This window comes from Ruditapes philippinarum, unplaced genomic scaffold (genome assembly GCF_026571515.1).
Source record: "Ruditapes philippinarum isolate M1 unplaced genomic scaffold, ASM2657151v2 ctg3552_1_1_1_1, whole genome shotgun sequence".
Taxonomy (NCBI): domain Eukaryota; kingdom Metazoa; phylum Mollusca; class Bivalvia; order Venerida; family Veneridae; genus Ruditapes; species Ruditapes philippinarum.
This window is the reverse complement of record NW_026853167.1, coordinates 32,802-58,549: the sequence shown is the minus strand read 5'-3', so window position 1 is coordinate 58,549 and position 25,748 is coordinate 32,802. Positions and strand designations below refer to the sequence as shown.

General features: G+C 35.0%; 1 protein-coding gene across 1 annotated transcript in view; it reads right to left on the bottom strand.

Moving 5' to 3' along the window:
• The window catches only part of LOC132735963 (multiple epidermal growth factor-like domains protein 10), a 39,759-nt gene extending 14,349 nt beyond the window's left edge, over nt 1–25,410 (bottom strand). Inside the window, exons 1-5 of the mRNA XM_060723003.1 lie at nt 25,404–25,410; nt 21,054–21,269; nt 14,934–15,110; nt 14,545–14,679; nt 3,246–3,410 (exon numbers count right to left, since the gene is read on the bottom strand). Of these exons, the coding sequence (XP_060578986.1) occupies nt 3,246–3,410; nt 14,545–14,679; nt 14,934–15,110; nt 21,054–21,269; nt 25,404–25,410 (700 nt within the window). The remainder of the gene's footprint in view (nt 1–3,245; nt 3,411–14,544; nt 14,680–14,933; nt 15,111–21,053; nt 21,270–25,403) is intronic.
• Nucleotides 25,411–25,748: the final 338 nt, after the last annotated feature.

Below are 25,748 nucleotides of genomic sequence, written 5' to 3'. Positions count from 1 at the left end.
AACAAGTGACACAAGCAAAAGTGTCACCAAAACAGTAAGAAACGACATAGACATACATCTGAGGAACACAGAGGGGCGCCGCCTTGGAACGGTCAGCAGCATAATAATGACTGCTGGGGAGTTTAAACCGGTTTCGAAGTACTTATAGCAAGAATAAGTTTGAAACCTTCTGACAAGGGAATCTGGCATTACTCACTAAGTTCTGTACATGTGTTTATAAACATAGCTTACTAGAAAATGTTTTCTAAATTCATTAGTCATATTTTTGAAAATAAATCTTAATATGAGGGAATATTACACTATAATCTCTTTAAATAAAATAACAAAACTGTTTAATTTTTGCAAATGAAAAGCAATTACTCTGATGTGTATAACTGTAATATTGATTATTTTTTAAGTTTAAGTTAAAGAATTATTTACTTTCTGTTGTGTCTGTTCTTTTCATAAGAATTCATGCATAACTTTATTTTGTTTAAAAAAACAAAAAACATTTGTATTGTTCTACATGTATAATGAAAACACAATTTTTATCAAAAGGATTGCACCAGACTTTTTTAAACGCTTTATCAAGATTATTCAATAACGTTATACCACGATCATTATTGACGTTATTCAAATCATCTTTTTTATCTTGTCGTATAATGAGAACTTCGGAAAGATACCTGCATCATGAACAATGTTAAATTAGGGCCTAATTCCCCGCGTACGTTTGTAAATCAATGTTAGATACATCATCAGAACTGATAATAATTTCATCTGTGGAAAGAAACGTTTCAACTGCATGGATGCATTTAAGTTCACGAGATGAAATAAAATTACATCTTATACAACAAACAAACAAATCTGCTTAGTTTATGCTTAAAAACAAGTTAAAACGAAATTCCCATAATATTAACATTTATATTAAAATCTGTTTTCCTATTGAGAGACTCATTTAGTCGAATTCTTATAAAATACAAGAAAGTATTGGGCTGAACAATAAGTTCGACAATCAACGTTAAATGGCGGTGATATTATTCATTTTATTTAAAAAATATGAATGATCGCTTGTATTAATGATAAAACAAACAATTCTATATGGAGAAAAAGTCCAACCATCCATCCATATTTCTGTTACTTACTGCGAAATTATTAGACCTGGCTCTGTTAAATGTAAGGGCCGCCATTTTTAAAGGTTGTGTATTTCACGGGAGGAAAATGATTGTGTTTGATTAAGATTTGGATATGTTAGTCATGCACTTATAAAAAAAGAAAACTTATTTGAGGATTGTAACAGACAATAAATAAGTGTTGACAGATGTGTAAACATTCAAAAAGCGGCTAAGAAATTGGAAAACTTGGAAGGCTGCCTTACGAACGCTGGGTTGTTTACTTATTCTTCGGGCTGATGGTTGGCATTGCTTTTCAAGTTTTTCACAAAGCATACGGCAGTTATTGCTAGGATACTTAAATATGCCCAAATGTCAAGAGCTGTTTTGCATGTAGAAGGAATTTTTTTTCAGACTGTAAAAATGAAACAAAAAAATTAAGAGACGCTATTTGGCGATGGTAATTTCAATGCAAAGAAGTATGTTTTCTTCTTGTTATTACTTTTGACATTATGTTATTTATCAACTTCATCTTTGCTTTTCTCTAAACAGCCTAACATTGTCGGAATTGTCAGCAAATATAAATTGAGGTACCACATGGGAAAAATCTTAAAAAAGTAGTTTTGTTTTTGTCATTGAAAAGTGTGAAATTATATTTTGATCATTTTCACTGTGAAATTATCAAATATCATTTTCACGGATAAATCAGTAATCCAGTGAAAAGCATTAACTAAATGGTAATATGTGGCGATTTCGTTGAAGCGTTACAATTGAGACTGAAATCATTGCTCGAATATTGTGACAATTGGGGGTTAGTGAGAAACACTGCGAAAACCAAATTGGTTACTTTTAGAAAACGAGGACCAGTAAAACGAAATTTCGTTTATTATGATGCCCGCTGATGACTTCATTTTTTTCGAAGTAACATTGAAACACATTGGTACTGTCGATTTTAGTGTTAAATGTCTAAAGGCAAAACACTCAGGGCAATGCACGCGTTATTATATTATATCATAAGATATAACATACTTCAGGATATTTCATTGCAACATTTTTTTTATTCGTCGGATCTAAATTGGTTTATCGTTGTCTTATGTTTTGGAGTTTACTAAATCTTTTGAACTGGAACGCATTCATTTCCAGTTTTGCGAAATAACTCTTGTATGTAAAGCAATCAACAAGTAACGCAGCTATATATGCAGAATTAGGTCGTTACCCTTTAAATGTATTTCGTTCTGTACATATTATTAAGGATTTCAAACCCTAATGGAAATTCTAAATTTAGAATCATTTTGTTTGCTTCGGACTTTTTTCTTATAACTGCATTAGAAGCGCATGGTCCAGAGGAAACACGCTCGTTTAAGAAGTGAAAGTTCTAAAGTTCAAATTTCAGTCAAGGCAACTAATGTTTTTAGATGTTTTTTTTTTTTTTCAAATGTCTTTTTAGCGATTTTAACATTTTTTTTGGAATTAGCCACAATGTGCAAGTATAAAGTATGGCTGTCATAAACATGTATATAAATGATATTATTATTATTATATAATGCAAGGTAGAAAGTTCTTATATAAAATGGTTATAAATTTATTAAATGACTTTTAGTGCGGAGTAACGTGAAGTTTGATGACAACCAAATTCATGACACACGGGCAACACAATTTAAATTTGAACAAAGATATCGTTGTCGCCTTGTTGTTATTGCTGTTACCATAAATAGTTACACAAAATCCCAAATATTGATGCAGAATACGTTTTTACGTTAACCATTTCTATTTAGCTCTGCATTTCATTACATGATTATATATGCCACTTGTCGTCCGTTTCATACGTTATGAAAAACGGTGGCCTTGGCCTTTACATGATGAAGCTAAAGCTGTGCTCTTTACATCGTCTCATTATGGTTAACAATTCTGTTAAAGAGTTTCAATATTTTGTTCAAAAGATACAGAGCGGACACAAAATTGCTAGCAATCGGTCGGTCGGACGGACGGACCACAAATTGCATAACAATATACGGGCGTAAGCCTCGGTTAATATCATATTAGCCAGGTCCATTTACTTTAATATGTAACTCATCATCATTCAATAAATCTATATTGTAGTTTTTAACATGAATTATTTTTACAGACTAGACTTTAAATGTTTTATTTATGCAATACCTTCATCGCACAAGTTTCCTTTCCATCCATCGTTACAACCTCCAAAACAACTTCCATCAGTAGTGCTACAAAAGCGACGTTGGTCTCCTTTGCAGTTCTTATTACAGCGGTTCATGCAATTTCGTCCATATCGCCCACTCGCACAATCAAAGGTTTCTTCGGCTTCTTCAAATTGAATTATGATATTTATATCAATATGTAAAACATTGTACAAGTTTACTTTTTTCTCCTATATTTCTTAACATTGTTCATGCCATGCACGGCGTTAACATCCTTTTTGACCCTTTTTGTAACCTTATTCTGAATACCGATAGTTAAAAAGAACATCGGTTATAAAATATAAGGTCGAGATTTGTAATATTCATTTGAAACATCAAACGTTATCACTAAATGATAACAATTTAACATCGAATGTCAAAATTGGACAAATATTTCATAAATGCAAAGCATACAGTGAGTATTATTAAATATGTTTGTTTTCTAATCGAAACTCTGGTGTGTAAATACTATGCAGACTTACTCCTCGTATTACAGTAACGCAGGATGTGATAAAAACGCAGACATTGTGCAATAGTGACACACAAAGTGTTTTTACTGATAGACCAAACGAGCACGAAAGTAAGTAAACGAAGCAATATATTTGAGAGCAAATCAATCTTAAGGAACTAAATTAGCTTGTGCGGTTGCCAAGACATTATATTTTAAGTCTCATTAAATCCACATCTGGGGTCAGTATCTCGAAGCTATCGTTAGCATAATGACTGCTATCTCGACGCTCTCGTAATTAACAAATAATCGTTAATATGCCCACTTATTAACGGATGCCTAGAAGGTGTCGTAAAGCTCTTGTTTACTTATAGAGTAATAAAGCTGCGATTTAAAATAGACAGAAAATGAGAATTATATCAACTTATGGAAAAAAATGATGAACCTACATAAATATGATATTTTATGTATTTTTCTCAAATATCAAATACATGTAAGAGATCTTTAAGATTACATAAAGAACTATATTTGAAACGGATGAAAAAAATCACATCATAACTAATAAACTCCGTAATGTGTAATTTTGCACAAGAAAATATAAATAAATACCTGCATGTACATAATGTTAAAATTCGGATTTTTTTACAGAATTATATTTCGAAAAGTAAACTTTGACGTAATGATTTAATGGCATAATGAAGAAAAACTTATTACGTTACGGCAACAAAAAGGCATTAAAACAATACATTTTATTTGTTTTACATTTCAGATTGAAATATATTTCTCTTACGAACACTAGCTGTGATATTTTTAGTTGTTATATTTTAATTTGTAATACATAATTCTTTGTTAATCCATTGTTTAATTCAAAATGAAAATGTATCGCTAAATTAACAGCAGCCGTGTACATAAGATTTATAAGTTATAAAGATCGTTGACAGGTTATATGGCCCTATATAAACGGCTATTTGTAAATATAGTAAGATTTCTTTATGAATCGACAGTACCCGTGTATATTATAAGTTATAAAGACTTTTGACAGGTTGCATGCCCTTATATAAACGGTTGTTTTGTAAATAACATATTTTTTATCAAGTTACAATACTACACATAAAACACAAAATTTCACAAAAGGCGAGGGTTATACTGCAAACAACCGTTTATATACGGCCATATAACCTGTCAGGAATATTTAACGAAGAATAACGAAGTTATAATAATAATACAGCAAATCCCTTTTAAAAAAGTAAGATTTCCAGCACTTGATAATATATGGAATATGTGGAATTTTATCATTTTATTCCATTTTTTATGGAATTTGTTTCCATATTTCACTCAAACGAAAAAAACATCTTCTGAATATTTCTTTTAAAACTAAACCCATTGTCATATCATTATCATAGTCATAATCATTTATTTTATATCACGATGGTTTTCTTTTAACTTTAGAAAAAAACTATATTGTTAATGGTGAGACCATTGGCATATGCCATTACATACTCCATTTATGCAGCGCCTATATTGTATACTTAGCAAAGTTATGACTGGAATTTTAATTCATTGTCCCTTATATAAAATTATGTTTAAATAAACAGACTATTCAAAAAAGAAACTATGAGGACTGAGTGTGCGCTAGTAAAATTTATTTAGATATTTGCAATTTCAATATTTCATCAAGTCGGTCAGAATTTTGGCTTTGATTGTGTAAAGTGTTTAAAATGTCTGACACCACTGGCAGCCGTTGCTACTCAATCTTCAGTCTCTGCTATATCCACTCGTTTTTCCTCCTTATCTAGTCTTGCGGTTGTATTTTAGGTTTTTCCCTCTCAATAGAAACAAGTAGAGATTTTGATGCTAAAGCATCAAGTCGCCGGATAGAAAAATGATTGTTTTATCATAAAGATCATAAGAAAATATCAGTTTAATGGTTCAAGTACAATGTATAAAAAATTGGAACAATATGTTGATTATTTGTAAGGCAAGTGATTGCTGGTAATTCTACTTGTAATTCTTCTTTATACATAAACTGTTGTACCATACATTGAAATCTTTATGAGTTACAAGTTCAGGATCTGATAATTACTAACAAATAATTACCGATCATCGAATATTTGCAAAGTGACTATGAAATGAAACAATGCAATTCTACTTTAAAAGTGTTATACATCATTATTATGCGCTATCGAAAAAATATATAATTTAGTTGAAATTCCCATCGTTACATACGATCTAATTAACGTTTAATTAATTGCCTTTCAGTGCGATTATCTATCAACACAAAGATAGGTTTTTTTCTATTTTTTTTAATTCTTTATAATGTATCTAATACGATTCCGGACCCCTACTGTCATACCGTTTTGAAACCTGCGCGACGGAAACCGACGGAATATAACAAAATCAACGATTACCATTATATATTTCAATAATGTGCCTCTTAAGCACAAACTATTTGTTGTTAAATCATCGACAATTACTGGTGCATGTTTTTAAACTTTTTTTTCATTAACAAGGTGTAAAGATGTATATAGAGACCAGAGCAGATCGTGACATATGTTTAAAACGTAACTTATAAGTACAGTGTTCAGTTGTCCCTTTTCTTTTCACACTTAATTCCATTTCGAACGTGTTTGATTAATTTCTACAATTGTATAAAATTTCTTAAAATATTGCATGTAAACAAAGTAAATATCCACTGATTAACATCATGTATAATTTGTACTCCCTAATCGCTTGTCCGAAAGTCAGTGCAGGTGATGGAGTGGTGATTAGGTAAAATCTATTTTTAGAACAGTGTTACCTTCAGATCGAAGGCTATTATACAAAATTACAATTATTTGCATCTCATCAGCCGCTATACATTTTGCCAACCATTAACAAGTTACCTGTATGTCTTATGCAATCTGTTTCTAATGATAGATTTTATAACGATGTAGTCACGTGATTCAGAGAGAATTTGTTTATAATTAGATAAAATAATGAAATATAATAGGTCTATAAAGTTTAAACAACCAAATAATTTAAAAGTGTCATTTCAAATATCATTCATGATTTATATATCATAAAATAGCAACGCTTGAAACATGGAAAAAAATTAAAGTATCCCTAAATTCAATGACTGATCCTTAGGGATACATTATTGATTCATTTTATGAATATTGTAATGTTGCTTTTTTAGATGTCAATATGTGGATATCTCATTTCATTGAGCAAATGTATCATATGTTTGATTTTTTTAGATTACTGAAAATGAATGTGGTCTTTAATGGTTCAGTAATTGATTTGCTTTTATCTTCAGATTTTAAGGGCTTCTCCTACCATAGGTATAATATTAAACTGTTACAAATATAGTCGCCGGTTTCTACGGCGACTAGTCACGTCAGTTTTATAGGAACTTCCAACATTTGCAATTTATGGTAGCTGAGTTGGTACATTGCGCGTTTCATTGTCAATAGCGACAACGCAACCTATATGTTATCGCCTTTTTGTCTTGCTGTGGTGACAGCACGACAAAGTGCCAAACGGCGCGTTGTCGCACTGTCGTCTTGTCGTCCTGTCTCAAGCGAAGCACGCTAAACGGCGCGTTGTTGTGCGCCGCATTGTCGCGATGTCGCCCTTACGCTTGGCTTATAAGCCAATCCTTCGATTTGAACCGAGAGACAATTTGACATCGCGAAAACACACCGCACGACAACGCGCCGTTTGGCGTAAATCGTTAGCGACAGGACGACAAGATGAAAGTCCGACAACGCGCCGTTTGGCACTTTGTCCTGTTGTCGCTAGCGCCAACACGACGCACAAAAGCGTTCAAATTAGCCCCCATGGCAATTCTTCTTGGTTTACGTCTTGTTTCGGCAATTTTTTCCTGCTTTAACACACTGTTCGCGGTATTTAAATGATTGCATAACTCAATCGTTAATAACTAATGAGTAAGCAACGAACTATTGCTTAAATATTATACGAGATACCCGCGTTTCTCGTTAACCAACCTCTCGTTAACGAGAGACAAGATCTCGAAAGCGATATTTAAGCAATCGTTCGTTCCTTACTCGTTAGGTATTTACGATTGAGTTATGAAACCATTTAAATACCGCGAACAGTGTGTTAAAGCAGGAAAAATGTCCGAAACAAAACGTTAACTAAGACGCTGGAAATTCCTCTGAAACTGACTTGAATTCTACTGAAAGGGTAAAACTTAAAATAGAAACTGCAAATATAGAAACGGAGGAATAACGACTGTATATAGAACATCAGAGACTGAAGATTGTGCAGCAACGGCTGCTAGTGGATTCAGAATTCAAACACTTTACTCAATCAAAGCCAGTATACTGGCCGAGCTTCTTCTCAATACCCGGCATAAAATCTAGGGACAGATAACCCTCTCTCATTTTTTCAGGCTATAGCAACATGTTGTTTCAGGATGCCAGTACACATTCAAGATTTAAACTTGAAAATAATGCTTTCATGGATGAAATATTGAAACTGCAAATATCTAAATGAATGTAAATAGCGAACACTCAGTCGTCGTAGTATCTATTTTGAATCGTCCGTTTATTTCAACACATATAAGTACAATAAATTAATATTCATCTTAGTCCAAGCTTAGTTTACAATGTAAACGCTGAATTAATGGAGTATGTACTGGTATATACGGTGGCACAAATGTGACATGTGTGTGTTTTTATTTATCTCGTGGCCACGAGATATTAAGTCGTGGCCACGAGCTACTAAGTCGTGGCCACGAGATAGCTAACTCGTGACCACGGGATACTATGTCGTGGCCACGAGTTACTAAGTCGTGGCCACGCAATAGCTAACTCGTGGCCACGAGATACTATGTCGTGGCCTCGAGTTACTTAGTCGTGGCCACGAGATAGCTAAGTCGTGGCCGAGAGATACTATGTCGTGGCCACGAGTTACTAAGTCGTGAGAACGACATAGCTAAGTCGTGGCCACGAGATAATTAACCAATCAGAATACACTATATATATTATGAATTGTTTAAACTTAACAACTTACTTTTACATGCAACATTAATCTTTGAAAATACTGAAGATATTCACTTTGAACTTGTCTTTAGGATCATATTAGAAAGTCACCTTCCAAGGCCCATCAGACAATAATTTGGACTATAACCCTTTGTTGGGATAATTTTGTAATCGAATTGGTCAGTGTGTACGTACTACGGCCTGTAAACCTTGTGTAATATACGATACTATGAGGAGGAATAAGTCCTGGTTTATTTTATTTGTAAGGGACATTGCCAATGGACAGTAGAAAGCCTATAAGGTAAAATCCTTGTCTGATGAATAATTTAGAAGGGGTAAGCCATGGTTTATATAACCCAGAGAGATCATTGCACCTGATCAGTAGATGACATCTAATAATTTATAGGTCATTTGGTCAAAAATCAGGGTCAAAGTGAGGCTAAATGTAAAATTATTGACAAGTCAATATAAATTGTATAAATGACTCTTTTACAGGCTGGTAAAGTAGGGGCATCCTTGTACTATATAGCACATGTCTAGTTAATTAGGGACATTCACATAAATGGTGTAATCTGATTGGTTATTTATCTCGTGGCCACGACTTAGCTATATATTGGCCACGACTTAGTAACCCTTGGCCACGACTTAGTAACTCGTGGCCACGACATAGTATCTCGTGGCCACGAGTTAGCTATCTCGTGGCCACGACTAAGGTATCTCGTGGCCACGAATTAGTAACTCGTGGCCACGACTTAGTAACTCGTGGCCACGACATAGTATCTCGTGGCCACGAGATAAATAATAACACACACATGTCACCTTTGTGCCACCGTAGGTATATGCAAATGGTCTCACCATAAATAATCTAGAATTTTTTTTGTAATGTAAGTTAAAAGAAAACGATCGTAATCGTAACAACGATGGGTTTAGTTTTAAAAAAATATTTTCACAAAACATGATGAAATTTCATACATTTTCACGAGCTGGAAATCTTACTTTTTCTTTAAAAAAGAAAGTTTACAGATTTGAAAATTCGTTATAAACATTCCTGATATGCTATATGGCCGTATATAAACGGTTGTGTGCAATATAACCGTTTATATGAGGACATGTGTGGCGCCGTTATATGTCGCAACGCCGCTAAATGTCGCACTTGAACCATGCACTCACAGGAACTTGAATATCCAAAATATACCCCCTATATAGTATTAATAAACTATATAATGGTATATTTTTGATATTATCGTTAATATTGATAGAATATCAAGTTCCAGTGATGCAATCTGTCAAAAATCTTTATAACTTATATTAAAATATCCTCACTTTTGTATCGTCGATTTTCACTGGATAATCACTACGTTTATATAGTTTATATCTTATATACACGGCTGCTGTTAATTCATGGATAAATTTTCATTTTGATTTAACCTTTTACCCCATGAGCATATTGCGAAAAATGGCCATTTTCACTGAAAAGCCTCCTGTAACAGGTTCAAACTGTTATGAAACTATGAAAAATGCTTCAATACTAATGAAACTTGGCACAAATGTTGACTACACCATAGCCTCTGTAACAGCATGCTCAATGGTAAATTTCCTGTTACCATGGCAACGGAGGGACGTCTCAAAATTGCCAAAAAACACTGTTTTGCACTGTTTTTTTCCATCAAAACTGATTTCAAAGTGCTGCAACTTCTCTATGAATTGAGATAGAGTAAAAGGCTTTTCAGCGTCGGTTACTAGCTACCCTAAAATCGACCTGAGGCCATTGTTAGCCTGTCACATGTCCAAAATTTTCTTGGAGATGAGGGGGACTCCGCCCCCCTTCAAACCCCCCAAACAGAAGGGGCCACATCCCCCTTCTGGCAACCCCCTGATATATTATTTGGATGGGGGACGGCGCCGAAAAAGTGGTCACTTTTTTAACAACATTTCTCAAACGAAAAACAGTGTTTGGGGCCTAAATAGGGCATTTTTTCACTGTTTGAGGCCTCAAAAAGGGGGGGGGGGGGCAAAAGCCGTCGAAACACGCTTATATAAGGGAAAAGGTTAACAAAAAATGATGAAAAATCTTGGAATTACACAAAAACTAGATTTTCCATGTTAACACATGCCCTAACACCGAAATTTGGTGAAAAATTGTTGTTTTTTGACATTTTTTATTTTTTTAATTAACAAAAAATGATGAAAAACCTTGGAATTACACAAAAACTAGATTTTCCATGTTAACACATGCCCTAACACCGAAATTTGGTGAAAAATTGTTGTTTTTTGACATTTTTTATTTTTTTAATTAACAAAAAATGATGAAAAATCTTGGAATTACACAAAAACTAGATTTTCCATGTTAACACATGCCCTAACACCGAAATTTGGTGAAAAATTGTTGTTTTTTGACATTTTTTATTTTTTTAATTAACCTTTTACCCCATGAGCATATTGCGAAAAATGGCCGTTTTCATTGAAAAGCCTCCTGTAACAAGTTCAAACTGCTATGAAACTATGAAAAATGCTTCAATACTAATGAAACTTGGCACAAATGTTGACTACACCATAGCCTCTGTAACAGCATGCTCAATGGTAAATTTCCTGTTACCATGGCAACGAGGGGACGTCTCAAAATTGCCAAAAATCACTGTTTTGCACTGTTTTTTTCCATCAAAACTGATTTCAAAGTGCTGCAACTTCTCTATGAATTGAGATAGAGTAAAAGGCTTTTCAGCGTCGGTTACTAGCTACCCTTAGATCGACATGAGGCCATTGTTAGCCTGTCACATGTCCAAAATTTTCTTGGAGATGAGGGAGACTCCGCCCCCCTTCAAACCCCCCAAACAGAAGGGGCCACATCCCCCTTCTGGCAACCCCCTGATGTAATATTTGGATGGGGACGGCGCCGAAAAAGTGGTCACTTTTCTTAACATTTCTCAAACGAAAATCAGTGTTTGGGGTCTAAATAGGGCATTTTTTCACTGTTAGAGGCCTAAAAAAAGGGGGGGGGGGGGGCAAAAAGCCGTCGAAACACGCTTATATAAGGGAAAAGGTTAAACAAAGGATTAACAAAGGATTATGTATTATAAATTAAAATATAACAGGTGTTGGCAAGAGTAATATATTTCAATCTGGAATGTAAACCAAACAAAATTTCTATATATTTCATGCTTATTTGTTGTACTGATTTTTGCAGAACGTAATGCATTTTTTTCATGATGTCTTAGATCATTACGTAAAAAGTTACTTTTCGAAATATAATTCTGTAAAAAGTACCGAATTTTGTTGAATTTTTAACATTATGTAATGCAGATATTTATTGACATTTTCTTGTGCAAAATTGCACATTACTGAGTTTATGTGAGAAAAAGAAAATAAAATATCATATTTATGTATGGTCATCATTTATTTATCAATAAGTGGATATAATTATCACTTTCTGTATATTTTGAATTCACAGTATGCTTACGTTTGTGCCAAAGTGATAGTAACGATAATTTAACGACACCCTCTACGTATCCGTTTATAATTAGGCATTTTAACGATTATTCGTTAATTACGAGAGCCTCGAGAAAGCAGTGAAAACCTTAACGAGAGGCTTACGACAGTCGTTATGCTAACGATAGCTTCGAGATACTGACCCCAGGCTGATTCGGGAATTATGCACCGAAATAACGATTGTTAACTCATTAAAGATACTGAATCATATTTATCTGTTCCTCAGTGTAATTTATGACACTTGTAGATTGGCAAATACCTAAGGTTTACAGAACATGAAAAACAAAATTATAAATGATTACTGTACTTATTTATGCCGACGAAACCAGGGAACCTTCAAAAAGGTAGCCGGGCTGTCATTTCGTGTATGATTTCACAAAATAAACATATTATTTAAAATATTTGCAATACTGGTTAATATCACAGCAGTCGTATTTGTGTACTTATTTTTTAATTTGATTTACAATTTTAAATTACTTTGCACATATTCATCGTGTTTTTTTTTGCACTTTTTTACGTTATTTTAAAATTCATGCTTTACTAAATATATAGAGTGTAACGGGAGAGTTACAAGAACCTCAATATTATTGTGCATGTGTTTGATCCTTAAATAATAATCTATTCGTCAGAGAAAATTATTTCATTAAGGGTATCAGGTGGCCTCATTACTAATAAACTGTAGTTTTAGAATTTGTTCTGGTTTAATATAATTCCAATTTATGTTTAAAGCCCATGGTTTGTTTACAAGGATTTGTTCAATTAATAGTTTGCAGTTAGGATAATAAATGAAAGTGAAATCGAAAAATGCACCACACTTTCAATAATAACTATTTGAAATATATGTTTATTTGGGCCAATCAGCTGTTCCTTTTATCATTGTTTTCATGCGGCCTTTTTTCAGTCAATTTATTGCTATTTTACCCCTTTGCATCTTGATGATACCAGCGAACGATAATAAACATAAACTGAATTTTTCATTTTCTTTTTCACTTTAATCTTGATTTGTCAGCATGTTGTCAATTAGGGTAAATATGAAATTTAGTTATAAATGATATAAATTGTATATTAGGTAGTCTTAAAGGCATACTGTGGCAAATTAATAACAAAAATCTCTAAATTATCTTATGTACTCAAATCACGCTAAAATTACATTTGGTAAAGTCTCAGCATGAATGTCTGTATAAATTCTACATATTTTGGGTTTGAAGCGTAAATATATCTATTATAATAAATGTTGAACGAAATTTAGACGTTGACAGAATCACCGAGTATTTTTAAAACTAGTTTTGTGACTTGAGCAAACCCTGGAAGTTACATAAACAGATATTGTGAATATTGTATGATTGAAACAAACCTAAATCATTCATGAGACATGTTCTTAAACATTTCCAGAGCTCAATGTGACAACTATTGTAAAATCTTAACGCTCTAACCTGATCCACGTGTAATTTCTACCAATTATCGAAAAATTAGACAAGCCGATTTTTTTTCGATTTTCGTCGTATGCAATGGCAGATTTGATCATTCATATTAAAATATTTAAGAATTATATAATAGAACAGATATGTACTTTTTAGCTATCGCTTGGTCAATATTATTTTTTTCAGTAGATATCACATCATATTCAGCAGCTTAAAAGTCCATATTTGTATAATGTCAATTTGGTTATAGCATTGCACAATCCTTTAAAAGAACTTATCACATCTAAATATAACATTAATATATGATCTAAATATAATTGCAATTCCATTGGTCCAGAAGTAAAACAGATATATTTTTAAAACCATATTCAATGGTAGAAGTTCCATATTTACTGGCTGAAATAGATTTTTCCAATCTGAAAATAGATCGAGACACATATTCAATCGTAGGCTGTTTAATTACGGGTGAGCATAAAAATAATTGTTGCATTTTGTTCTTTATATCATATTTCTCGATTAAAATATCATTACTTTTTATAATAGTCAAAGCAGGGTTCGCAGTTTGCGCAGCGTTCGCAAAGTCGTTGAACGCCCGATGTCAACTTGTTTACGATGCGTTATTTCCCGGGATTAATGAAAACGGACACAAGTTGTATTTAGTATTTCTATCATAAGGCTTTGCTTTTTGTGTTTTTTTTTATAATCTTAGACTATTCAAATAGTAAAACAATTATTGATTAGTGAACCATTACATATGATGTGATATTTACCGGCAGGAAGGCATATTAACTAAGGCTGATAAGCCATCTTAATATAGAACAGAATATACATTCAGCGGACAGTTTTCAGTCGTCATTATAAAGATTTAAATTATTCTAAATGTTTTCAAAATGAACAAAGACAAAAAAATTGAAAACGTACGTATGTTACACTGAGAACCTTCCCACTCGTCAGTACACCCATTGGAACAATTTCCTGATAGCTTGTCCCATATTGTTGCATCTCGACAATGACAAGGTTTCTTGCAATCGTATCCGCACATATTCTCCTGACAATCTAAATTAGGTAACAATGCCAAATAATAGGATTGTTAACAAACCATTCCTTTTATCATTTTCAGATGTAATGACTTAAACATGTATATTTAATAAAAAAGTACAACCAATCTAATACTAAATTAAATGTTTAGGTGACCGTTCAAGATACATATCTTTATGTGACACTCTGTTCATTAATACAAAACAATGAAATTAATATAAACTTGATTGTCTTTAACAATATCAGATTATGAATCTGTTCAGCTATATTACCGTCATAAACATAAACTTCGCATATGTGTAACCGTCCTTTCACTTCCCTCGTCAAGTTAACGACTCTGCCAATCACATTTATATTTGTGTCCACATTCGCTGCTGCAGTAACCACACGATGGAAATTATTAATACCTGTACTGCTTTTTATTTCAATTTGATACGTTTGTTTGACATCTGTAATTTCATAAAAAAACACACAGTTACATAAGAAAATTTCAATGGAATGTTCAACGAATCCAAAAACAGAAATTTTAGAAATTATTGTTGCGATGGCTAAATTCAATGTGTCTTACTTCGTTTAGCAATTTCACAGCGTCAACATGTATTTTTTCTTCGGCGCTATTTAGGTGACTTCATCATAGGCTAATCATATGACGTAATGATTGGAGATAGATAGAGGATATTGAATGAATGCGAGCATAATATTGTTTTATTCAACGAGTTCAATAAATATAGTATTGAATCTACACGAATAGAATATTTTTTTATCACATATATAAAATGAAACGGTAAACTGTTAACAAGAGTAATTTTTATTTGACGTTCCTATAGTGTAACGCTAACATTAGCGCACTTTATCGCTATGTTTATAACACAAATTACGTCACGTCATACACGCCCGTTTAACTCACAACGAGTGAAAATTGTATATCGGTAAAAATGTGAGCAACTTCCGTCCCTCGTTGTGAGCACACATCTATGACGTGTGACACGATAAACAAGGTGAGTTTTTTATAATTTTTGAAGATTACAGACATTTATGTAAAAATATCGGAATGCAGTTAGCTAGCGATGTGTTTTCCGAGTATGCACATATAAAGATATTGCCTGTTGGTGGACAATTTGATGGAAATACCGTGCGACGCAGTCACTCGGGGTAGCTGGAAAACTGGAGACAACTTCTCTTGGACCTAATATAACATTGAAAACGTCGATTCTGGTGACGTTGTGTGCATTCTAACCTAAAACAGATGCCCACAAGTCTTCAGCATAAATTATTATCTGAAAGTTTTCATAGAAACGAAGATAAACCCATTTTTGCTCAAATCCTCGTTGTGAGCATCATAACCTCGTTGTGAGCAAGACAAGCACAGTGCGTGTATGGTTTTGATATGTAATCCAGATGGTGAAAATATAATGTTCAATCTACCAAAGCAATTAAAACGTTTTTGCACAGCAGCATTTCTTTGCAAGACGTTGTGCATACCCCAAAGGGAGGCATATTAGTTTTGAACTGTCCGTCTGTCAGTCCGTCAATCCGTCCGAAAACTTTAACATTGGCCATAACTTCCTTATTAGTAAACGGATTTGATTCAAATTTGAACACATCATCCCTTAGGACAAGACCTTCCTACGGACCCGTATTTTTTACCTTGACCCCTGAATAGCCTTTACCTTGAAGGTCAAATTGTCCAAAAACATTTAAGATTGGCCATAATGTCCTGGCATAATGTTTAGGCACAACACCTCTTTGGACAAGGCCTTCCAACTATCCTATATTCTTTTGACCTTGACCCCTGAATGACCTTCACCTTGAAGGTCAAATTGTCCAAAAACTTAAAAATTGGTCATAACTTCCTTATTAGTATACGGATTCTACTCATATTTTGACACAACAACCCTTTAGGCAAGACCTTCAAACTGATTTGTATTTTTTTTACCTTGTACCCTGAATGACCTTCTAGAACATCCAAAAACTTTAACATTGGTCATAACTTCTTTATTAGTAAGTGGAATTAATTCATATTTGGACACAATGCCCCTTTGGACAAGACCTTCCAACTGACCTATATTTATTTCACCTTGACCTTGAATGACCTTCACATTGAAGATCTAATTGTCCAAAAACAAATAATCTATCTGGTCCATAAATCAAAGGACAAAGCACCACTTCGGGGGCATTGTCAACTTACCGTGACAGTTCTTGTTCTACTTACCTTGGTCAGTCTTCAGCCCAGGATAAACACATGTATGTGTGTATCACACAGACTGTTAAATTGTTGAAATATTCATAAACTCCCTGTGATGTTCACTCGTACACGAAATAAATACCTGATTTACTTCCACTGATTAGTTTATCTGTTAATCTGATGACTTGTGAATATGAAGAATAATTTTCAAAAAAAAAAGAAAAGAAGAAGAACTATTGCAAAGAAAAACTATTGTACAAAAACATTTTGATTGCTTTATATAGTAACAATTAATAAGTTTATCCGTCAAGGCTTTGTTAAGCTGATAATATAGACAGCAGTAGGATAAATTCTGATCTGAACCGCAACATATGACAGATATTGTTTTATTCTGATACTGTCAATATTAGCAGCCTTGCCTTTCTCATTTGATGACGTCACATGGTTAGCAGCAAAACAAAACAACATATACATTTAGACGATGTTTTATCGGGGAAAAGTAAGAAGGAAGCCATTTAAATAATCTAAAAACATGATCAAGGTACACAAAAGCAGGTTAAATCAAATACATCGTTGATATCGGAATGGACCTTTCCAATGTTTACAGATTTATGTAAAATTTTTATCCAATTGCTACACTGAGAAAGTACAAAGAGACTGATTGACCTGGTTTGCACAAAAAACACATGGTTCACTTTGGGATCACTTTGTTTCCAGATTTTTATACTTCACAACAGCAGGTGTCAAGTGCTGTGTGGCAGCTGTAAAAAGGTGCCCCGTACTTCACTTCAGTGTTGTTATATTTTTCTGGTTCTTCGGGATCATTGATGCCAGCACTATTGATTGTTGAGAATTGAGTACCGCTCAAGCCGGTGCTAGGGGGCGTGAGAGATGTTGCACGTATTCATTATCCCTCATGTACAGACTCAATCAAACCGAGTCTGCAATTCTCTTGTAATTTTGTTGTGATTAATGCTTCCGAGGGATCACTTTGTTTCCAGATTTTTATACTTCAAAACAGCAGGTGTCAAGTGCTGTGTGGCAGCTGTAAAAAGTTGCCCCGTACTTCACTTCAGTGTTGTTATATTTTTCTGGTCCTTCGGGATCATTGATTCCAGCAGTGTTGAGAATTGAGTTCCGCTCAAGCCGGTGCTAGGGGGCGTGAGAGATGTTGCACGTATTCATTATCCCTCATGTACAGACTCAATCAAACCGAGTCTGCAATTCTCTTGTAATTTTGTTGTGATTAATGCTTCCAAGGGATCACTTTGTTTCCAGATTTTTGTAGCAATGAATGGAAAAGGTGTGGCTAAATGTTCCGCTACGAAAAACCGGAAAGGTCCATAGGAAACGGTTTATCTGGTACGCTGCGAAAGTGGATCTTAGCTTGCTAAAGACCGCCAAGATACACTTTCTCGGTCACCGGATAAACCTTTTCCATCCCGACATCAACCATGTATTCACTATATTATTTACTATCAAACTGGCGTTTTACCCAAGCCGGAAATTGCATCTGGCATGGAGTTCGAGGCTGCCAGATGAGTCGCGTGCAATACTATAAGAATCATTCACTAGCTGCTGGTACAGATCGGAATATCTAGCTCGAGGGTAACTGTTTACGGCGGTAACGAGGCTCTGCTAACAGTTACCCGAGAGCAAGATTAATAATATCTGTCATATTTTGCGGTTCGGATCGGAATATCCGTCCCGAGGTGACCCACCCATTGGGTAACGAGGCTTGCCGAGGGACGGATATTCCGATCCGAACCGCAAACATATGTCAGATATTTTTTCTTGCATATTCTACCATATTCCATTATATTTTAAATTCTTTATCTTTATTTTCAATGAAAATTTATATCATTACAACCGTAACAACTTTCATTCAACAGCGTATGAATTACAAAATCATTCATAACGTGAAATGACATCATCTTTATCGTGCCATTGTAAGGCACGCGACTCATCTGGAACCCCCCATGCCAGATGAAATTTCCGGCATGGGTAAAACTAACGGAAACGCCAGTCTGATATGCAAGAAATTCCCGTCTGTACCTACAGCTGGTGTTTGATTCTTTTTTCCATATTATAGATCTATTAGTTATTTTCAGAACAGACATTACAAAAACTGATATTCTCATTACGCACTTTTTTCTTATAGTAGCGTATGGACTTACAACTTCATTCATAACTTTTAAATGACGTCATCTTGAAACGCAATTTATTCATAAATGGCGCGCAGCAATAACGTCATTTAAAGCAAGCGACATTTTACCATTTCATGTTTAAATGTTGAATTCTGCTTAAGCCGGTGCTAGGGGGCGTGGACGGTAACTTGCACTTTCCAGTACCGTCCATGAACAGGCTCAATCAAACCGAGCCTGCAACATTTTCAATATTGCCGTGTTGGGCTTTCTTTAGGGATTCTGTATTTATCTATTTTAGATGGAGACGTACCCCATGCAACATCTTGACTTTTGTATAGTTAATTATCCACATTTAGATGGAGACGTACCCCATGCAACATCTTACGGGGTTTATGTTTCCCAGTTAATTAGATTCGCTAGAGCTTGTAGCAACGTAAAGGATTTCAACGAGCGGAATATTTTTATTACCAGCAAGCTTCTAAAACAGGGCTACCGCTATCATAAATTACGGAAATATTTTACTAAATTTTACAATCGTAACTTTGATTTAATTTCCAAATTCAATAGTGATTTAAAAACTCTTCTGCGACAAGGGATTAGCCAGCCTGGTTTTTATGGCGATGTGATTTACAAACTTCGTAAGATTTTGGGTCATGGTAATTTTTCTGCTGTTTTTACTAAAATCATTAAACGTTTTATTAAAAGAGGTTATGACCCTACTATTTTAAGACATACTGCATGTTTAGTGTTCAACCCTTTTACAGTTGGACACTACGCTTTCCTCTTTTGATTGCATCTGACGGACCAAGTGGGAGACTCTATGATGGATAGTTCGTAAAGCCTTTGGGACTGATTGTCTTAATGTTCGTCTTCTGCCTTGCTTCGTCGGGCCCTTGTAGGTGATTTCTTGTTGCTCTGTCTTCCTTTAGGACATTGAGTACTTTTGTTATGGTCATTGGGTTTACTTTTATATGTTTCTACATGATCATTTTAAGCGTTTTACTTATTTAACCTTTTGTAACCATGACAACTGTTAGAATTTCACTTGGCGGGGATTCATTTTATTTACACTGTCTCGTTTATAGGAACATGGTGGGGCTAAGAGCGAGGTTTGGTGCACCATTAACCGGTTTAAACTCCCCAGCAGTCATTATTATGCTGCTGACCGTTCCAAGGCGGCGCCCCACTGTGTTCCTCAGATGTATGTCTTATGTTTTTTCATACTGTTTTGGTGACACTTTTGCTTGTGTCCCTTGTTGTTTTCTCGTCTACGGTAAGTATCTTCCCCATTGCCTCTAGTTTTTATTTCTTTGATTACTCCCACCCCTCCCCGGTCTCCTGTCCCCTTCCCCTTTGTGGGCCTATTTTTATTTTCTTTGAATTCCTAATCAGTTACAAATTAATTATCATTTAATGATTAACCTGTCCGTGCTCTGTCTTTGCCCTGTCCTGTTTTTGTTTGGGGTCCCCCTGGGCTCCTTGCCATTGGTTCTTGTTGCTGGGTCATGTGGGGGTTGCGTTCATTGAACGCCGCCTTTCCTTGTTGATCTTGTTTATCATATTTCTTTAGGGATTCTGTTTTTATCTATTGTCTTACATGGGGTGCAGGACAGGTTTCTCTAGCACCGGCATAAACGGTAGATAATCCTGTCTGACATGCAAGAAAATGGCAAGCCTACAATGTCTTTATTTTACCGTTTTGAATGAAAATGTAATTTCATACACTGATGTTAGAAAATAGTTACGAGTATAATAGCCTAAATTTCCATTGTAAATTGTTGTAGAAAATGCAAGAACAAATATCTGCCACTGTCTGCGGTTCGAACGGGGATTATCCGTCCCTCGGGACCCGCCCATCAGCGGAAACTTGGCAAGCCCTCGGGATTGATTTTCTGAAACGAACCTTAAAATATGACAGATATTATTACTTTTGTTGGTCTAGTGAAAATTAACTTTATTTAACTATCCTTGAAATTGAAACTTACACGACATATTTTTAGACTCGTAACTTTTCCTTTTAAAACATCGATCATACCCTCTATTTTACTCAATACTGATACCTTTAAAACCCACAATATGAAGGTTATGAATTATCGCTTCAATACCAAGATCTACATTCCACCAAGGATTCTCTTCGTCAGAGCTTAAACTGCATTTGTTCCAAAACCACTCATTAGTTATCCCATCAACAGCATTTTTGGCTTTACATTCATTTTGAAAACAGTCTTTATGAATCGATACTTGAGAGGCATTACGTTTAAACGCCAAATTTCTGCCTGAAACGACCAAATGTACAAGTATACGAAGTATGAAACAAAAGTACTCGGCCCGATATACTTCTAGCCACTACACGTACATTAACACACGATACGTCGAACCGATATATTATTGAATATTACTGACCGACCGAGCTACACGCGGATTTACATAGATTAAGTAACATAAAACACACTTTGATCAGTTAAGGGGTGAGTCATTCATACCAAATTGAGAAAGTTGAAACCAGAGCCGTCATTAGATACCTCTGTTTAGAAAGGGATGTCCCCCAAGGAAATCTATGAAGACTTCATGGATACAATTTAGAAGGAGTCCCCTTCCTATAGCACTGTGAAAAAATGGGCTGCTGAATTTAAGAGGGGCAGTGAGAGCATTGGGGATGATGAGCGGCCTAAGCGGCCAAAAGCGGCCACAAACGATGAAACTGCCGAAGCTGTGCGCGATCTGGTCATGTGCAGAAGTTGAGACCTGCGAAGCATTGTTAGGGAAGTGGGTATAAGCTTTGGTTCAGTTCAGCAATCTGACTGATGTCAATGACATGTCAAAGGTGTCCTCTTCGCGGTTTCTCAGACAGTTTACTGACGACCAGAAACGGGTCAGACTTGACATTTCAAGATATATTTTGTCTCGTTACGAGGATGAACCTGATTTTATCTACCGGATCGTAACTCAGGATGAAACATGGGTCCATCACTCCGATCCAGAATCCAAATAAAAAGAGAATGAAGTGGAAACACCCTGGATCACCCCCTCCGAACAAATTCCAGAGGGTGCCATCAGCACTTCCTTGTTGATCTTGTTTATCATTTTTTTCAATTATTTGGGATAGACTATATTGAGCAAATTGTACCATGGAGGCGGTCAATGAGTTCTTTGAGGACCAAAAATGAGAGTTCTATTTTGAAGGATTAAACAAGTAGTAGCACAGGTGCGCAAAGTGCATTGATGTAGAGGGCGATTATTATCCCCCGCCGATGGAATCGGGAGGGAGATATAGTTTTGGCGTTGTCCGTCCGTCCTTCCGTCCGTCCATCCGTCCGTCCGAATTTCGTTTCCGAAGTAGTTCTCTGCAACTACTGGCTGGAATTCAACGAAACTTTATGGGAATCATCAATATCAAGAGGAGATGCGCATATCGTCGGCTTGTTCCGGTCCGACACTTTAACTAAGAGTTATGGCCCTTGATTAGTTATGTTGTATGCATATAGAGTAAAAATCGTTTCCGGAGTGGTTCTCTGCAACTACTAGCTGGAATTCAACGAAACTTTATGGGAATCATCAATATCAAGAGGAGATGCGCATATCGTCGGCTTGTTTCGGTCAGACACTTTAACTCAGAGTTAACTCAGAGTTATGGCCCTTGATTAGTTATGTAGTATGCATATAGAGTAAAAAATCGTTTCCGCACTACTTCTCTGCAACTACTGGCTGGAATTCAACAAAACTTTATGGGAATCATCAATACCAAGAGGAGATGCGCATATCGTCGGCTTGTTCCGGTCTGACACTTTAACTCAGAGTTATGGCCCTTGATTAGTTATGCAGTATGCATATGGAGTAAAAATCGTTTCCGTGCTACTTCTCTGCAACTACTGGCTGGAATTCAACGAAACTTCATGGGAACCTTCAATACCAAGAAGAGATGCGCAAATCGTCGGTTTTTTTGGGTCAGACACTTTAACTCAGAGTAATGGCCCTTGATTAGTTATGCAATATGCATATGGAGTAAAAAATCGTTTCCGGAGTAGTTCTCTGCAACTACTGTCTGGAATTCAACGAAACTTTATGGGAATTATCAATATCAAGAGGAGATGTGCATATCGTCGGCTTGTTCTGGTCAGACCCTTTAACTTAGAGTTATGGCCCTTGATTAGTTATGAAGTATGCATATAGAGTAAAAATCGTTTCCGGAGTAGTTCTCTGCAACTACTGGCTGGAATTCAACGAAACTTTATGGGAACCTTCAATACCAAGAGATGCGCATATCGTCGGCTTGTTCAGGTCAGACAGTTTAACTCAGAGTTATGGCCCTTGATAAGTAATGCAGTATCCATATAGAAAAACATTTGTTTCCTCGCTACTTCTCTGCTACTACTGGCTGAAATTCAATGAAACTTTATGGGATACTAAGAGGAGATGTGCATACAGTCGCCTTGTTCCAGTCAGATACTTATAACTCGTATTTATGGCCCTTGATAAGTTATGTAGTATGCATACATCTCATTAGCATTTCCAGATTTTAATATTTAACACAAAGTTATGGCTTTGTTATTGCCCTGAATATTTATCAAGTTCAAAGAATATTACTGTTTATGCCATGATTAATATTTAAATAAAGCCTTATGTCTTCAGTTGTTGTGTTAGTAATAACCAATACTCGGCGGGGGATATAAATTCAACGAATTTGCTTGTATTGAAAAGTAAGACCATCAGTTGGGTTCTCTGACTACCGGACATACATCGGGCCGAGAACTTTCTGATCAATCCTCGTACATCAACATAAATAATAAATATTAAATCTACGCTTTTATTTGAAATCGATAGGGTAAACGCATGTATATTATGCGATTACTGCAACTGCAGATTGCTGCAACTGGTAAATTGCATACTTATTATATGGTACAAAATGTAGTATTATTATGGAAGACCACATTACTCACTATTTATATCATTACACGTATCTTCTAGCACTAGCATACAAGATTTCAACCAGTTCAGCATAAAATTCACTGCGAAAAAGACATGGATATACGGAAGTGTACGGAATTCTGTATATCATTAATATACGTGTAAGAATACGGGAAACTTGAAATACGGAGATGTACGGGACCGTATATTATATCAGTCCGTATATGACTAGTATACGAACTCCGTACACTCGTAATATACGGGAACTTTGATGTACGAAGTCCGTATTTTACTAATATACGGATTCTGTATATAGAAATAGCGAATGAAGATTTACTTCTGAATCGCCTATTTCCTGTAAGAGTAAAGAAACTGTCTGATCTAATATTTGTCAGACATTTGACAAAATAACATAAAACAGGAAAGCTTTAACACAATGCAAAATTTCCTGGAGGTATTAACGCATCAACTGCATACTTATAATACTTTCAGTGCACAAAACGTGTAAGACACCCACCTGTAGCATGCAGACGCGGTATTCTAGCTCAATACCGCTGTGTTTGCTTTTTAGCATACCCGCAGATAAATAGCGAATACTTTACAATTGCGATTGACGATTAGATAGTACTGTTTTTGTATTTTGCATCTATGGTGAATCATGTTATTTATTTATTGTTTTTTCATTATCATTATAATATTTTATAATGATAAGCCAAACATGAGAAAATGATAAAGTTGAAACTGTGATGTTCAAAACATGAATAAATTATACTAAAATCGTGAATCTTTGAAGTTGAAATCGTGAAAGTTAAAATAATTGTGAAATCACGAACATGAAATCGGGATTGTCCACACAGCATTTAAATCTTACGTTTATATATTTCCTATAAAAATAGGCTATACATAATATAAAACATGTACTTGCATATGTAAAAAAAAACAAACAATGATATCTCATTCATTCATCCATTCATTCATTCATTCATTTACTGAATCAGGCAACCAATTATTCATTCATTTATTCATACATTCATTCATTCATTCATCACTCATTTATTCTTATATTTATTTATTTATTTATTTATCTATTATTATTTATTTATTTATTCTATCTTTTATTTCAGGAAACATAAGGATTTGCGTTTTTGTACACAAGTTTTGAATAGAATTCTTATGAAGTTCCGAGTTTCCCTATTTTGATTCTTTTCGCGCGGTCTCATTTATGACATAATATTGTGTAATAGACACGTGCTGTATTGCGATAATCGAAGCCAATACTGATTGAGCCGGATATTGATCCGGATATTGATCATAAACGCAGCAGGGTATAACGAGTATCGGTTTTCTCCGATTACGTAAGTTAGCGCAATTGGTGTTGAATGTCTTAACTGTAATTTTGACTGTTAATTTCTGATATAATTCATGTATGAAATAAGGGAATTAAATTGTGATCTCATAACCGAGTCTCTATGTGATTTTGTTGCAGATTTTATAAAGACTCTAACCTGACATATTAAAATGAAACAGGCATAGGTGCTGTATTCTTTCCAGTGTTTTTGCAGCGTCGTGTTGTTGTTATCCTTCTATCTGGCGGAATTTGTCATTTAAACAAGACACAATTAAGATTTATCTTAAAGTAAATTCTGAAGTATCCTGCCGCCAGGTCCAATTATACCTTAGTTAACAAGCTAGAATCAGATGGATGTCACTGGGGTGTAGGTACATGTATTGTTGAAAGATGATGTCAAATTATTCGAAATAGCATTTCTTATAAAATATCGTCATCATCACCCGAGTTCATCGTCTCCTATCAGCCGTTTTTCTGCATAATTCGGTGACATTGTTCAGGA